The sequence below is a fragment of the Eimeria tenella genome, genomic scaffold (assembly GCF_000499545.2).
Source record: "Eimeria tenella Houghton genomic scaffold, Eth_scaff80, whole genome shotgun sequence".
NCBI lineage: Eukaryota > Apicomplexa > Conoidasida > Eucoccidiorida > Eimeriidae > Eimeria > Eimeria tenella.
The window spans coordinates 98,584-113,037 of NW_013543456.1; the positions used below are offsets into that span (position 1 = coordinate 98,584).

Here is a 14,454-nt window from a genome sequence, read left to right on the forward strand (position 1 = left end):
TGGTTTATCTCTGTGTTACTCCCAAGGCTCGTTTTTATTATTTCGAAAGCTATAAGAGTGCCGCATTATTTTTATGGGGCCTAATGGGGTACTGGTGTATAGCTGTGGGGCCAGCGGTTGGCTGAGGAGCAGCAGCGGCCCTGCCAGCTAAAAAGCGTTTATGTTTATGCATGCGAGAACAATCCTCCCTGAAAATTCGTCGTGTATTGGCCCTGGTCAAGCAATTCAAGAGTAGAGAATTGAGCCCCCGGTGCGCAGCGTTCGTTTTGGCTAGGGGTGTTTAGCTGGCTGGACTGGAGGTTTATCGTTGAAGGTGCAACATCAAGCACTGCGAAAGTAGGTTTGAATCACACCTGTTCAGAGGCAACGTGACGGGAATTTAGGGTTTAATTTTCAAGTTTTGGCTTTTCTATTTGGCTAATGACTAGAAGTGTGCAAGGGAACAGAATGTCGGAGGTGAGGCGGATGTTGCGCGAAAGGCAGTTAGCTTGGGCCTTACATAACCGCCTTCATCTTGCACAGAGAAGGAAGTAGCAAGGATGATTTTAAGGTAAAGACGCACACGGCTAGGCTGGGTGGTCCCCACGCTGAAAGGCATGGCTGGTGCATGTAGGAAGTGCATCCTGTTCTAGTTGCAGTTGCTCTATATAGTGAGCTTTTACTGCATGCGCAATTTAGGTAAAATACTTGTTTTTTGAATACTTTATGGCGAGCGCTATAAAGTGCACTTTAGTCGCCGTTACTCCGTCGTCGATTCTAATTAAAACGGAATCTAAGCCTATTCGCCGCGCAGTCATCGCCTTCCGCGCCTTTGCTGAATTATATCACCTGAAAACTTACGGCTGGCTGAGTGCTCCGCGTGCTCTTATATTATATAATTGGGTATGTTTGTGATTGTTTTACTACACAACTCCACTAATGCAACTACTGCATGACTTGTTATTCTGATTGCAGGTTGGGTGCTGTGCACCTGTAACGAAATTTCTTAGTTTACGTACGCATTTACATGTTCTGTTACTTTGAAGTCATAAAAATCTGCGACTATCTGAAGCCTAGGTGCGACTGCAGAGTTACCCGTGCGCTGCTTGCCCCAAGATCCCAGCTCAACCCGGTGAAAGACAACGATGCCCTGTCTTCCATACATATTCTTTTCGGTTAAACTTACATGCTTCTTGATAACAAATGTATTTGCGCTGAGAGTATCCTTCTATATTCTCGAGCCCTTTCTGTCCACTTAATTCGACTGCCAGCCATGTCTACAGCACACTAGCATGCTCCGGAGAAGCAGCCCCAATGCATCTGCCCGTCTTTTCGAGGCTTAACCACAATCCTATGGCCGCTAAAGATTAATTTTTCTTGCTCTACTCAAAAACCTTATTCCTTGCTTCGCGGAGGCACAGCTGCCTTATCTTTGCGTTGCAGGAGCACTGCCGTTAGGCACATTCCTGTCCCTGTCTTCTGTTGAAGGTGCCCCTGGCCAGCTGCACACGACTCTACGGGAATGTTTGCACCAGAAATACAAACGGCCTGGAGTAGGCATAGCCGCTGGGGCGGCAACAGTTGTGGCGGCATCAGCAGTGTCAATAGTTGGGGCGGCTGCACGTTGAGCACCGCTGACGGCCTAGCTGCGACAGCAGAAGCGTTCGCTTCTTCTTAATAAGCCGCGAATTTCGCTGTTCACACATCTGTTGCAACTGCTCTGGTGTTGCTGCTGCGCCTGATTGGGCGCCTGCGCATAGCCAGCTTTTCAGGTAGCTAGCTAGCTATGGAAGCGCCCTCTGGAGATACTTTGGTCCCGCTGCAGCGGCCCCACTTGCTTGTTATTCAAAGACACAAGGCCTACGGTATCAACGGCAGAGAGCGACACAGTGCCAGTAACGACAGATGTAGCAAAAGCAGCAGCGAAACTGCTGCATCCGCTATAGGAAAGCTAGCAGCGAGCTTTCTGCCGCTTCACTCCCCGTACCCACATCCACGAGGCGCTAACGAGGGCGCACGTCCGCCTGCGCGGCCGTCACCCCATGGTGCTCAAACAGCTGCAACCGCAATTGTAGACACAGCGGCTGCGGCGGCAGCAGCAGTAACCGCCGCGGCTGCCACGGCAGCTGCCGCAGCAGCAACGGCAGCAACACGCTGCACAATAACCAGGGCTGCATACGCAGCCGCACACTCATGCAGCACCCATAACTGGTCTTGCCCTGTCCGTTCGGTGGACCACGGGCCTCAAGCGGGTTCAGATGTGCCCGAGGGCTCCGTAAGGCTCCCGCCACGGCCTCGGGTGCTGCAGCAAGAAACTGGGCAAACCGTAGCAGTACAATCACGTGGTACACTTTGCGGCCAATCAGAGCCTGCCAATATGGCGGGGAGAATGCCCGACAGCTGCCCAAAAGTGGCAGTAGCAGCTGCGGCTGCGGCTGCTGAGCTGCAGACACCGTGCGACCGGCGATGCGGCAACAAAAACAGCGGCAGCAGCAGCAGAAGCAGAAGTAGCGACGGAATTAGGGCTGGTAGTCGTTCTTCATGGCACTATATGCTACGGCCCCAACAACTTTGGCGGAAGAAGCAACAGCAGCAGCAGGAAAAACAGGAGCGCGTTTGTCGTGCAGTGAGTGATTACGGGAGCTGCCATGGCTGCTGCAGCTCCACATGCCGTTCCAGCCTCACAATCAAGCCTCAGCAAGAGCTCTCTGCAAGGTTGACGTCCCGTTCTGGTGGTTTGTCTACTGCTGCTGCTGTTTCTGCGCCTGCTGCTGCAGCCGCTGTCGGAGATAGCCCTTCTCCTGTTGTAGCAGTGAGCACCGCAGCGGGCCATAATCTTGGAAAGCGACACTCAGCAGAAGCAGAGGCAGCAGTAGAACCACCAGCAAGGCCTGTCAGCCCCGCTTCAGCTTGCTGCGGGCAGCTGGTCTTGTCAAGTACAAAATGGGGACCCCAGTTGCTGCAGAGCAACTGGGGTGCACAACTGAGGCTTGCAGCTGATACCTCCTGTCGTTCAGGACATCGTGATAGGAGCCCCACTGCAACACAGAGAAGCAGCAGCACTGGAAGCTGTAACTGCAACAGTGGCAACAGAAACAGAGCAGCAACGACAACGACAAAATTAGTGGCAACAACGACAGTACTAAGAGCAAAGCATGGCGATTTGGAGGTGCCTGCGTCCAGGGTTCCGCCGAACGTGGTTAAGCAGCCACCCAACCAGCAGTCTCGTCTCCAGTGTCTAGAGAATTCGCGTCACCACAGGATGCGTATGAAGGAGCAACGAGTCCAGGAGCAGCAGGAGGAGTATCAACAAGAGCACCTGCAGCCGAGAGAGGAGCAGCAGTTGCAGAAGTTGCTGCAACACCCCCAGAAGCTACGGCAGCACAACATGCGCAAGCAGCAGCAGAACGGGCTGCAGCAGCATTGTATTGTTGCCGATGTTCTATGCACAACAGAAGACAAGGCACGAAGTAGATGCACCTCCAAACAGCAGCAGTCACCTCAACTCCTATACGAACCGCAGCAACAACAGCAGCTGCAGATCACCGCATTAGAAGGAACTGAAAACACTACTGGGTCTGAGAATTTGAAGGCCGCAGCAGAAAAGGTCGTTCCTGCCGCGGCTACCGCAACGGAATCCACTACAGTGGCTTCTTCTGTGGCAGCATGTGCCTGCGGAGAAGCCACAGCTGTTGATGTTGCAACTCCAGCGCCTGTTGCTTCTTCTGCTCCGCCTTCAGAGCCAGCGAATAAGGAAGCCGACCTCTGCGCACAGGGCAGGAGAACGCACGAGAAGAAGCCACAGCAGCATCAGCCGAAAGAGCGACGGCAGCTAAAGCAGCTGCTCCAGCAGCGACACCTGTACGCTACCATCGTGGTGGAGCGCATGTGCCGGGTGTTGCATCGATCTGCATGTCGCCGGTCTTTCAGGTTGTTGCTGATGCATGCGGTGCAGCAGCATGCACTCCAACCGAAGTTAATACACCAGCTAGAGCAGCAGTGCCAGCCAAAGCAGCAACAACAGCCACAGCAACAGCAGCAACAAGAGCAGCTGCAGCAAAAGCAATGGCAACAGCTACAGCAGCGCAGCCAGTGGATCGACGCTGATCTGCAAAGTCTCTCACTTCACGATGAAGTAATTAGCAGAGAGACTTTCATGCGGCTGGAGGATTACCGAAGGCGACTTCGGCTGCAGCAGATCCGCCTGAAACACGAGCAGCAACAACAGAAGCAGCAGCAGCAGCAACAGCAGAAGCGGCAGCAGCAGCTTATTCAACAGCTCGCCACTGCAGCGCAGGAGCTTAAGAAGGCAAATGATCAGCAAGAGGCTCTGCAGGGGCGTCTAGCTACAGCCCTTTCTCGGCTACAACACTTGGAGCAGCAACAGCACCAGCTGCAGCCGAGGTAGCAGCATCGTCAGTGCGTGCACTAGCCTTCTGTATGTCGAGCAAAGAAGGCGGCCCCTATGCCACATGAAAGGAGTCCCAACAGAAAATTTTGGTTTGGCCCTTCGCGAATCCATCTCTTCGCTGTTCTTGCCGCAGCTTCTGGACAGAATCGCCGTTGCCGTATGGTGGCAGCATAGTGACACTGGCTGCGCAGTTACCCCTTTTGCTGCTTTTCCGATGTTAGCTGCAGCGGTTGCACCGTCTGCTTCAGTAAATGCAGCAAGCAGCGAGGTTGCTGCAGCAGACAGTCCAACCTAAGCCGACCTGAACACATTTGTTTTGCTGATGAGGTGCACGGACACCTCTGACCGCGATAACTGTTTGGCTTAAGCTTCCTCGTTTTGGGTGGTAAGTACGAAGAATAATGATTTGTGTTTTAATGTGCTACTTCCGATGTATATTTTCTCTCTGAAGCACGTGCTGTGGCTACTGTTTTGCTGCTGCTGCTCGTCGCGCTTTTTTGCTACTGGCCATTCTACTTGCTTTTAAAATATGCCTAGCAAAAAGTCGTGCGTTCTTTACAACGTGGCATACGAAGAGGAAGGCTACGATTTTCAGCACCGAAGCCGAAGCCGCTGCAGCACAAGCTGCTGCCACCGGTATTGGCATGGCTGGGACCTTCTTACTTGTCCGCAAACAACGCAGCAGCAAAACGCCCCTCACGAATGGCAAACAAATAAAAGGGATAACAGATACCGACGGGTCCGCATCTTGCAAAGGTTGCCACTGGCCATCTTGTACTAAAAGTAAAACAGCTGGCGCCAGCTCACATATCAGCATACCTGCTGGTCTCTGGTGGCACCTCTAGGCATAATAGTAGGTGCCTTCAAGGTGCCTACGCGGGTGTGTCTGCTCAGGGCGATGAGAAGTAATTCGTAGGACTTCTCATGCAAGCCCCATGAGCACTCCTCAGAGGCTGCCCTGGAAATTAACGTGTAAGATCGCTCTCTAGAGATGCTTTAGGCCAGAATGTCTGTAAGTATCCAGCGAGGTCGTGCACCCTGCAGCACCATTCCTGTAGCAGCTTACCAGTGGTAACTGCTTCCTCATTTTGTGCAATCTTCAGCTGCGCGTACGCTCCAAACACAGCTGCATCTGCTACAGTAGCAAAAGAAATACGGCCCCGCAAACACAGCAGCAGCCGTAACAGGTACACACCAACAGTAGCGACAGGATGACGGAACGCACCCTCAGCACCTGTGCTTCATCATCAATAAGGGCAGGAAGTTGACCCTCACGTATGACCTGCGCAAAGTGCGCACATCTCACAGACAAAACACATCATATTTTGATGAGCTGACGAGTATAGTGCGGGCCGGTAGGATGAGACAAAGGCAGACTAACGCTGCTGCAGCACGCTAGTGGTGCTGCAGAGCTCCAATTGCAGCAACGACAGCAGCAGCGCTGTGAAGTGCTGGAGTATCGGCACAACGGAAAGACGAACACTGGAAACAGCAGCAGTAGTTGGGAAAGGAGCAGCTTCAGCGTTGGCCGGAGCCAGGCACACCTGCAACAGCAAGTGGCGTGTCTCTTCGCCTGAAAGGCGCAGTGTCTGCTGCAACCTCAGGAGCGGAAAAGCCGAGTAGAAATTAGCAATGGCCCTTAGGCGCCTCAACCTACAGAAGCAAACAAACGAAGGTCCCATTTTCTCATTCTCATTCTAGAATCTTGAAACGGATATTCCCACACGGACTAACTGAAAACGGAAATTCCGGTCTAGAATACGCACCGTACGGCTTGTAGCAGGGCGCCGCCACATTGTAAAGCGAAAGGGTCCACTGACTCAAGTACTTGCAGATGCTGTTAACGCATCACACGCATCGTCAAGCAACGACCACTGAACCGTAGGCCCCCTTTGGATGACTGCAATGCGGAGACCTTAAGATTTGGCGGTTTGGCAAGGAACTCCCCTGGAGATGGCTATAGGGTTTAGAAGCTAGGGCTTATAATTCAGCAGCAAGTTCTAAACGTTTAGCAGTGACGCTTTAGGTTCATAAATCGAGCGCTTCATAGCTGACTTGCCATCGACGCTGTTAAGGACTAAAGCTTAAAGCATTTCAAGTTTCTGGACCACAATTTAAAATTTGTTAAAATATGACGGCTTAATGCACCTTCTCGACGCCTGCAACGTCATTTGCCTCGAACGCCGCCCGCAGCGCCTTCGCCGATTGCACGTCTGGGTCTCCCTGCAGAGGATGCAACAACAGCATCAGCAACAGTGGGAGCACACAACGAGCATTTTTCACGCACCGCAGCAATAAGAGGCGAACTAAAGGCACCCAGTGCATCACAACAGCAACTAATGCATTTGTGAAGGGAAAAACATCACTGACACTGCAGCATTGGCAATGGCTAGGCCTAACGCTGCTGCAGCAACAACAGCACACCTGCAAAGCTTTTCCTTCTCTCGTACTGAAAGGGTCAACATCGGAACCAGCCAGAGGAGCAGAAAGGACCGCACGTCGCAGTGCAGCTGCTGCAGCCCTGCATGTCAGTGAAGCCCCAAACCCTCATTTGAAAGTACGATGTCTAGGGGAAGGAGAAGGAAATCCGGATAATTCATATATCCTGAGGCTCCACCCAAAAATGCTGTGGGCAGGCCACTGGACTTGACGCTTGGGGTTCGACAAAAAGCCTTTTCAGTTTAGGGGGATGGAATGCATTACCGGGCATCTCCGATCTCCTGATGGTGCCGAAACGCAGCCATAAGGTGCGCATGAATATCAGTCCATGGCTGGTGCTGCTCCTCTGGCTCCTGCTGGTCATTTTGCTGTTGCTGCCGCTGCTGCAGGTCGGAGCGTCCGTGCAATTCTATGAGGAGCCGAGCCCCACACTCTCGGACTGCTGCTGCACTACGGGGATCCAGGGAGGCTGCTGACAACCGCAGAGCGTGTGGCAGCAGCTGCTGCAGCAACTTCCAATCTCGACCGTACGTGCAGCAGAGGACTTCGACTGCTGCTGCTTCCAGCTGCTGGTGGGGTGGCAATGAAGGGTCGCGGCCCGCCTGGTGAACCCCAGGCAGTAAATCTTCAGCCTGTGAGCACACACGTGACAAGAATTTTGCACGAAATTGGACACAAAATCGCAGTCTAAGCATCCCCAATAAAGGCTTGAGTTGAACTGTGGAGGCCCTCTAGGGGAGCTTTCAGAGTAGCTCCCTGCGCGCGTTTGGAAGTGATTTGAAAATCCCGAGGGCCCAAAACAGCAGCACATGTACTAGGAAAGCAACAAAGGATTAGAACTCCTGCTTGGGGTCCACGGTTTACGGCAATGACGGCAAGTGCAGCTATACCTTGGTCCATTCCCCCAGCTGCATGTACAGTCGCAGTAGTTGACTGCATACATGGGCCCGCAGGCGCTGCAGAGTCAATACACAGACAATTAAGCTCCTTAAACAGCTCCTTAAACAGCTTCTACAAAGCTTTGCATAGTAGCTCTCGTGTGTCTGGGAGGAGAAGTCCACGCTCCCAGTCACATTCCCAGAGGTTGGGACAAACGGTTTGCTTGCCTTGAGACCCTGAGATTCTAGGGCGTCCAGCGTGCACAGCATAAGTTCTTCCAGCTGTCGCTCCCCTTCTCCCATACGGTGCCCGCCCTGGTCAGCATCACGGGGAACTCGGGGGCCACCAGGGTCCCTTAACTCGTCATCTATAGGCAAGGAGGCTCCTGGTCCGGACTGGCGAGGACTTCTACCATGCTGGAAAATGTCGCCTTTGTCGCATTGCTGCTCCTGTTTTTGTTGTAGGTGGAGGTTCACACCTCTGCCCTGCTGCTGCTGCTGCTTTTTACTGTCCTGCTGCTGCAGCAGCGGGACGGCAGCAAACACGTCAGGTAGTCCATCGTACTGCCGAATGCCTACAATTTTAGTTGCTGCAGATAAGACTGCCTCTACTGCCGAGGTTGCTTCGCCAGAAGCAACGGCAGACAGCAGCTGCAACAGCCGACGGTAGTGTGCACCTGCTCGCAGGAAATCTCCTGTAACGGCCACAGCAACAGCTATAGCGGTTAAGAGAATGGCGGTGCAGCAACAACCCCAATAAGGTGACAGTGGTATCTGAAGAACCAACGGCAACAGCAGCAACAGAGTCAAAAGCAGCAGCACCAGCAGATGCAGCCGTCGTACCTCCTCTGAGGAAAAGCAGCGTGAGAGACAGCAGTGACTTGAAAGACCAGGGCCGTTGTGCTGCTTCTGCCTCCCGCTGCAGCACCTCTTCAAGCAGAGCGACGGCCTGAGAACGCAAAACCTAAACTTTGAGCCCCCATCTCAAAACTTACATGCCAGCTGCACAGGCTTGCCTGATCCTGAGTCCGCGTGTGCACAGCCTCGGCGGCAGCCGGCTTGGCAGTGCCCGTGCGCTGTGTCGTAATACATTGATTGCGCACGGTGCGTGGCCCTCATGCATCCCATGAAACCTAGATAGCGGTTAAGAGTCTAGAATTATGTTGCTGGCATTTCCCCATCATAGAAGAGCAACAGCTCAAGCTCCGGGAAAGGCTTGTGCTGCTGCAGGAACTTTCATTTAATATTTAAAATCAGGATCTAAAGTTTGCCTTTTCAGGTTTCGACTGCAAGCAGTCTTGGGCCTCATAGTAAAGGTTCTCTATAATCACTGCCGTTTCCTCCTCGGGACCCCATGGGCCCCCATCAGACTCATACTCAAAGTCATACTCGTCCTCCATCACATGAGGGTTCTCCTGATCTTGTTGCAGTTTCTGTTGGTGCTCTTGATCGTGCTGCTTGTACAGCCCTGCTGCTGTTGCTGATGCTTTGGTTCCACCAGCTGCTCCACGCCTCCCTGCTGTTGCCTTTTCTGTGGACACTCCAGAGATGCAAGTAAATGCGCATGTAATGCTCTCGATTGTGGTGCTAATACTGCTGCTACTGACGGTGTCGTCGCTGCTGCCGCTGTTGCTGCTGCTGTTGCCCTACTGCTGACGCTGCTACTTCCCCCCACCCGGAGAGCTTCCAAAGTAGTGTTCCTAACGCTTTTGACAGGAGAATGGAAAATCTTTGGCTTGTGAAAAGCTGCCAGTGGGCCTCCTTACACCAAGGACATTAACACCTCTTCAGCACTTTTCTCGAGGGCTTTGCAAGCGTCACCGTAGCTGGGAGGAGTTGACAATTTTCATGTTCGTGGCTTGCATCTAAAATTAAGGAAATCGAATTGGGGACATTAGACTCGGCTTCGTGATCGACTCTCGTTGTCGTCTTTTTGGGGGCTTTTCACACCCTGGGGCCCCCAAGTAGTTCAGCCGTGGTTGCTGCTGGACCCTTGCCGCGTTATTGGATAGGCTTGTTAATTGAGCGTTTCAAATATCTTCCTAAAAACCAAATTTTGGACTTCATACATGAAAATATTCGCGTGCTAGTTGGGGAAGCATCAAAGACTACAAGCATGGATGTTCGGAGTGACCCTTCGAAGAGACGGAGGGAAAACAACAAATTCATTTGTACGACATTAAATAAGCTGTCACTTCATCAGGGGGAATAGAACGATGAAGTTGGAGATGAACAGGAAGACGCGATGCCAAGTAAATATGCTAGTAGCAAATCTGCAGTGGCAATGCCGACGAGTGTATGGCTTTTCAAGTAGTGCAGTCCGCAGCATATTCTTAAAGGCCTTGACCAGCACAGAAGAAAATATTTTGGTATTCACACTCCACTGATCTGCAGTCGAGGCCCTCGGCATGCAGCATTCTCGAACTACCGACGCGCACTCGACCGAAGGGCTCTGCAGGTTTATTGTTGCACTCTGACGGGCTAGCAGAACCAATGGGATCTTTATGATGCCAATATTAGCGCTCCCATGCCTACTTCCAGGGCGAGCAGACGCAGAGAGCGTCCAAGCTGCACTACCGGGGGTTGTGAGACGATATAACGTGCCAAGGATTCACCGGGTTATCTTAGTTATCCGCGGCTTTAGTAGAGTATTACGGTGGCAAAAACAGCACTTGGTTTTTTCCCACCAGTGGCAGCGTTTGCTGCTGCAAACGTCGCCGAGGGTCCAACAAATGGAGCCAGAGCAGTAATTCTTCATATGTGCGAACACATACAGTACCGTCCAACTCACTACCACTCCTTACTAGAGAGCCGTCAGGGTGACCTGAAATACTAGCAGTCCCAACACCTAAATGAGCACCGACGCATGTAGGACCTACGGGACCCACCCTGCTTTCAGACCCCACAGGCTTTCTAGGGCTGCTTGCGGGAACAAAAGAATGTTCCTGCAGTAAACGATCCTCTCTATCTGTCACATACGACACCGAGGTACACCCAGGAATAGCTCGGGCCAAATTTTGTACCGCAGTGGGGCAGTCAGCGGGCGCACATCCTTTAGCACATACTGCTGCGCTTGAAGCGGTTGCATTATCGCCAGCACCAGAAGTCGTAGCCACACACGAAGTGTCAAGGGTACCAGCGGAAGCAGTTACTGCTGAAGCCGATGGTTCCACTGCATCAGGGAACACAGCAGGAACGGCGGCAGCAGCTGCTGCCGCTGCCGCTGGGAATTTTGCTGCCGCTTCTGCTGCAGCAGCGGGCACTCGACGGCAAGGGAACTTCTCTGAGAAGACGCAGCAAGGAACAACTGCAAGAACCAATCCTCGACGCTCTGCTCCTGCTTCTTCCTGCTGCAGCCACTTCTGCCGTGCTGTGCTACGCCGATGCTGTGCTTGCACGGAGTCGGGGCTGTCGTCCTCACAAGCGCTGCTCCTGTTGCAATCCTTGCTCCTGTCGTCGCCGCCACTATGTCTACAGTTCCTCTCTTCACTACTACCAGCACTCCCGCCGCTGCTAGCACTACCAGTACTGTCGTCGCTGCTGTCAGTGCCGCTGCCCATGCACTTGTTGCTCATTCTCAAGTCGTGAACGAGAAGGCCCGTTTGCACGATATCTCCTGCTGCTTCATCGGGGTGGAGGCCCACAATTGCCGCTGCATTGAGTACTTTGTCTCTCACATAAGGGCTTCGCCGTATCAGCTCCTCATTAAATACTGCAGGGATTGTCTCCACTGATTCCGCAAAGGCAGTTTCTGCAGCTTTACCCCTCAGTCCCTCCTGCTGCTGTAGCCACTGTTTCTGACGCCGATTCAACCTCAGCGGGCACAAAAGAGATCGTCGGCTGCCCCCCGCCATAGCAGAACATACGGCAGCCCTCTCAGGTACTGAGCTGCAGCAGTCCCCTTCACCCTCTACCCAGCTTGGCAAGCCCTCTGCGGGTAATTTTCTCGAAATGCTCTGTTCTCCAGTGGCTCCCATGCCTAATCCGTCGCTAATCGTCGTGGGGCTAGGGGAAGAGTTTCCCAGGAGGCTTTCAACGCGATAACCTGGTGCGGCTTTCCTCCAAAGGGCATGCTGCGCCTGTTCCCATTGTCTGCGTATTTCTGGAGTTTGTGCCTCGTCGCTTTTTGGGGTGTATGTACATCTAGGGTCAATAACGGTCGTTGGTATTTTGTACTTGAGCGAGAGCTCAAAAGCCACTTCACCTCTTCCTCCCGCTACTTCAACGACTCCAGTGCCCTGGCGGAGACGATCAATGCCGTAGGTGGAGACTAACCACTCCACAAACACTGCAGCACGCAAGCTGCGGGGGTAGATGCGCTGGTGCTGCTGCAGCTGCAAGAGTTGAACTGTCTGCTGCTGCTGAGGAAGAGATTGCAGCGCGCTTGCGGAAAAAGCCGCACCAGGTGGTTTCTCACGTGAAGAAACAGCCAGAGGCCGTAGCAGCATTTGCTGATGCTGCTGTTTCCCCTGCTGCTGTTGCTCCAGGTGCTGCTGCACGCGTCTGACCTGTCTCTGCGCCTTGAGAATATCAAACTGTCTTCGCAGAACTCCATCTCTCGTATGCAAAAGAGGGCACTCAAATCGCTTGCAGCTGCCAGTTAGCAGGTATACCTTGCACACTCGGGACAGTTCTGCCGCAACTGCTGCTAGTTTTCCTTCTGCTGCTGAAGGCGCAGACCCTGCTGCTACTGCAGGCTCAGTTGCTGCCACAGGAAAGGAAACCGCGGCGCGTGGTTCTCCTTGCAGCACATGGGAACGTTGCGCCTTCTCAAGTGCTGTTGCTGCCGCTTTTTTCGCAGCCGCCTCCGCTGCTGCCGCTGCTGCTGCATCTGCAGCTCTACAGGCACGAAGGGCCAAGACCTTGAAGCCAATCACTCTCATTACCTCCATCATCGTTGCCTCAAAGGCTTCTGTTGTCTCGGCTTCCCTCTGCAACAGCAGCAGCAGCAGCCATAAAGATGCTCAAGGGCTGAGTTTTGCAGTCTGCGCGAAGCTAGACTTTGTCGTCCCGTGGAGATAACGTGGTTCACTAAGAATGAGATATTAACCTCAAAGAAGTCTGAAAGGCTAATGGCTCAGCTACGAATGAATCTGTGCATCTCTACAAGAGTTAGCGCTCATTTTCACAAGCAAGGGCCTACGAGTCTCTGTCGATACTGTTTGAGGGCTTGGGTGTCGCATTTAACTTCAAGCAGTCCAAGGGCTTCAACATTATCTCCTGCCTTCATTTTCCTTAAAATACTACGGTGCACATCCACCCCGCACAAGTCAGATGAAGAGACACTGCAGCACAAGGCGATGCAATTTATTGCTGCAGCTGGTGCTGTTCCTTGTGCTGTTGCCGGCATCGCTACTGGGGAAGCTGCTGTTCCTGTTGCTCCACTTCGTGCCGCTGTGATGCTCCTTGATGCAGTTTCTAATGTTGCACCTGCTTTCAAGTTTGGAGCTGCAACGGTTCCAGCTGACGGAGTTGTCTTCGCCGTACGTTCTGCAGCAGCAGCAGCTGCTGCTGCAGCTGCTGCAACGGCATGTTGGGGCATAATGTCGAAGAAACAAAGGCGGCGGCCCAGTGACTGCTGACGTGTTACAACTCCCTCGACCCTTAACAGCAAGTCCTGATGCGGTTGCTGCTGCGGCTGCGGGCACTGCAGGTGGGACAGCAGAGGCTGTACTTCGTCCTTGAAGTGTACTGACACATGTTCAGGTGCTTCCAAGCAGCGAAGAAACAGCGAGACGTCAATAGCACCAACAGAAATCGTCGTTGCTGCAGTAGGAGACCACAAACCGTCAGCCAGCAAGTGCCTCTCACCACCTGAATACGGTACAGATGGGCGCTTCGGTGCTGTCGAAGTGGCGGCGGTCGCCGTCACCGTTGTTGTCACATTTGCTGCTCTGCTGTGTGCTGTTTCGGAATTCCCCAAGGTTGCCGTTGATGCGAACCTCGCATCTGCTGCTCCAGTTGTATTTCTGTCTGCTCTTTCTTTCTCTGTTGCTTCTCCCGTTTCTCCCGGTGCTGCCGCTGCTGCCATGTCTTTCGCTGCTGCCCCATGGGTAACAGTAGTAGGACAAAAAGTATGCACAACAGGCTCAGTTAAACTTAAACGTCGTCTACATTCTGTGGAAGGCTCATGTTGCTCAATCGACATCGGCGCTGGACGCCCCATTCCATCAAGGGAAAGGACACGAGTGAAAGCGTGGAGCAGGACTCGTTAAAACTGCCGGCGAAACATTATAGGTAAAAATATTTGGAAACACGATAGTAGAAAACAATTATCAGTATAGCTTCCAACTTGAGTAACTGTCGAGCGCCGCGAGGGCCCTGACGTTGGTGCTGCGTCACCAACTAGAAAACCCATTCGGGCATACCAGATCCTAAGTACTTGTTTCAGGATTCTGTCACTGATAACAAGAGTTGAATTGAAAAATAAAAGACAGGACCAAATGCCGAAACCATAATGCTAGTGGGTAACTGAGTGCGTCGAGTGTGAAATTTGGGGTCATCTATTTTCAGGATACTGTGATTTTAACTGTAAACACATTATAAGAGCCTGCCCTGCGATGCTGCCTCCTACCACTATCAGTCACTAGTCATTGTTACTGCTCCTCAGGAAGATTCCGCACTTTAGAAAATACGGCGCTTGACTACGAAGCGTCATCTGCTCTACGGCAAAGTGGAAGGAATGGTGATACAGCCAACAAAGGAGGACAGCAAACATGAGGATGTAACTGGCTACCACTCACTACG

General features: G+C 52.7%; 2 protein-coding genes across 2 annotated transcripts; one reads left to right on the top strand and one right to left on the bottom strand.

Annotated features, from left to right (window-relative positions):
- Window positions 1-1,765: 1,765 nt before the first annotated feature.
- ETH_00018350 (uncharacterized protein) lies at window positions 1,766-4,387 on the top strand (the record flags this gene model as incomplete). The annotated part of the gene is made up of 1 exon (XM_013378344.1): window positions 1,766-4,387. The coding sequence occupies one exon, from the start codon at window positions 1,766-1,768 to the stop codon at window positions 4,385-4,387; it is 2,622 nt and encodes an 873-aa protein (XP_013233798.1).
- Window positions 4,388-5,200: 813 nt separating this feature from the next.
- Window positions 5,201-13,738, bottom strand: ETH_00018355 (YALI0F16874p, related, related; the record flags this gene model as incomplete). Its single annotated transcript, XM_013378345.1, has 14 exons — window positions 5,201-5,348; window positions 5,438-5,493; window positions 5,616-5,672; window positions 5,935-6,043; window positions 6,157-6,227; window positions 6,539-6,613; window positions 6,815-6,911; window positions 7,094-7,461; window positions 7,720-7,737; window positions 7,936-8,402; window positions 8,551-8,656; window positions 8,979-9,233; window positions 10,587-12,638; window positions 12,851-13,738. 14 exons carry the CDS (start codon window positions 13,736-13,738, stop codon window positions 5,201-5,203), a joined length of 4,767 nt encoding a protein of 1,588 aa, XP_013233799.1.
- Between the last annotated feature and the right edge of the window lie 716 nt (window positions 13,739-14,454).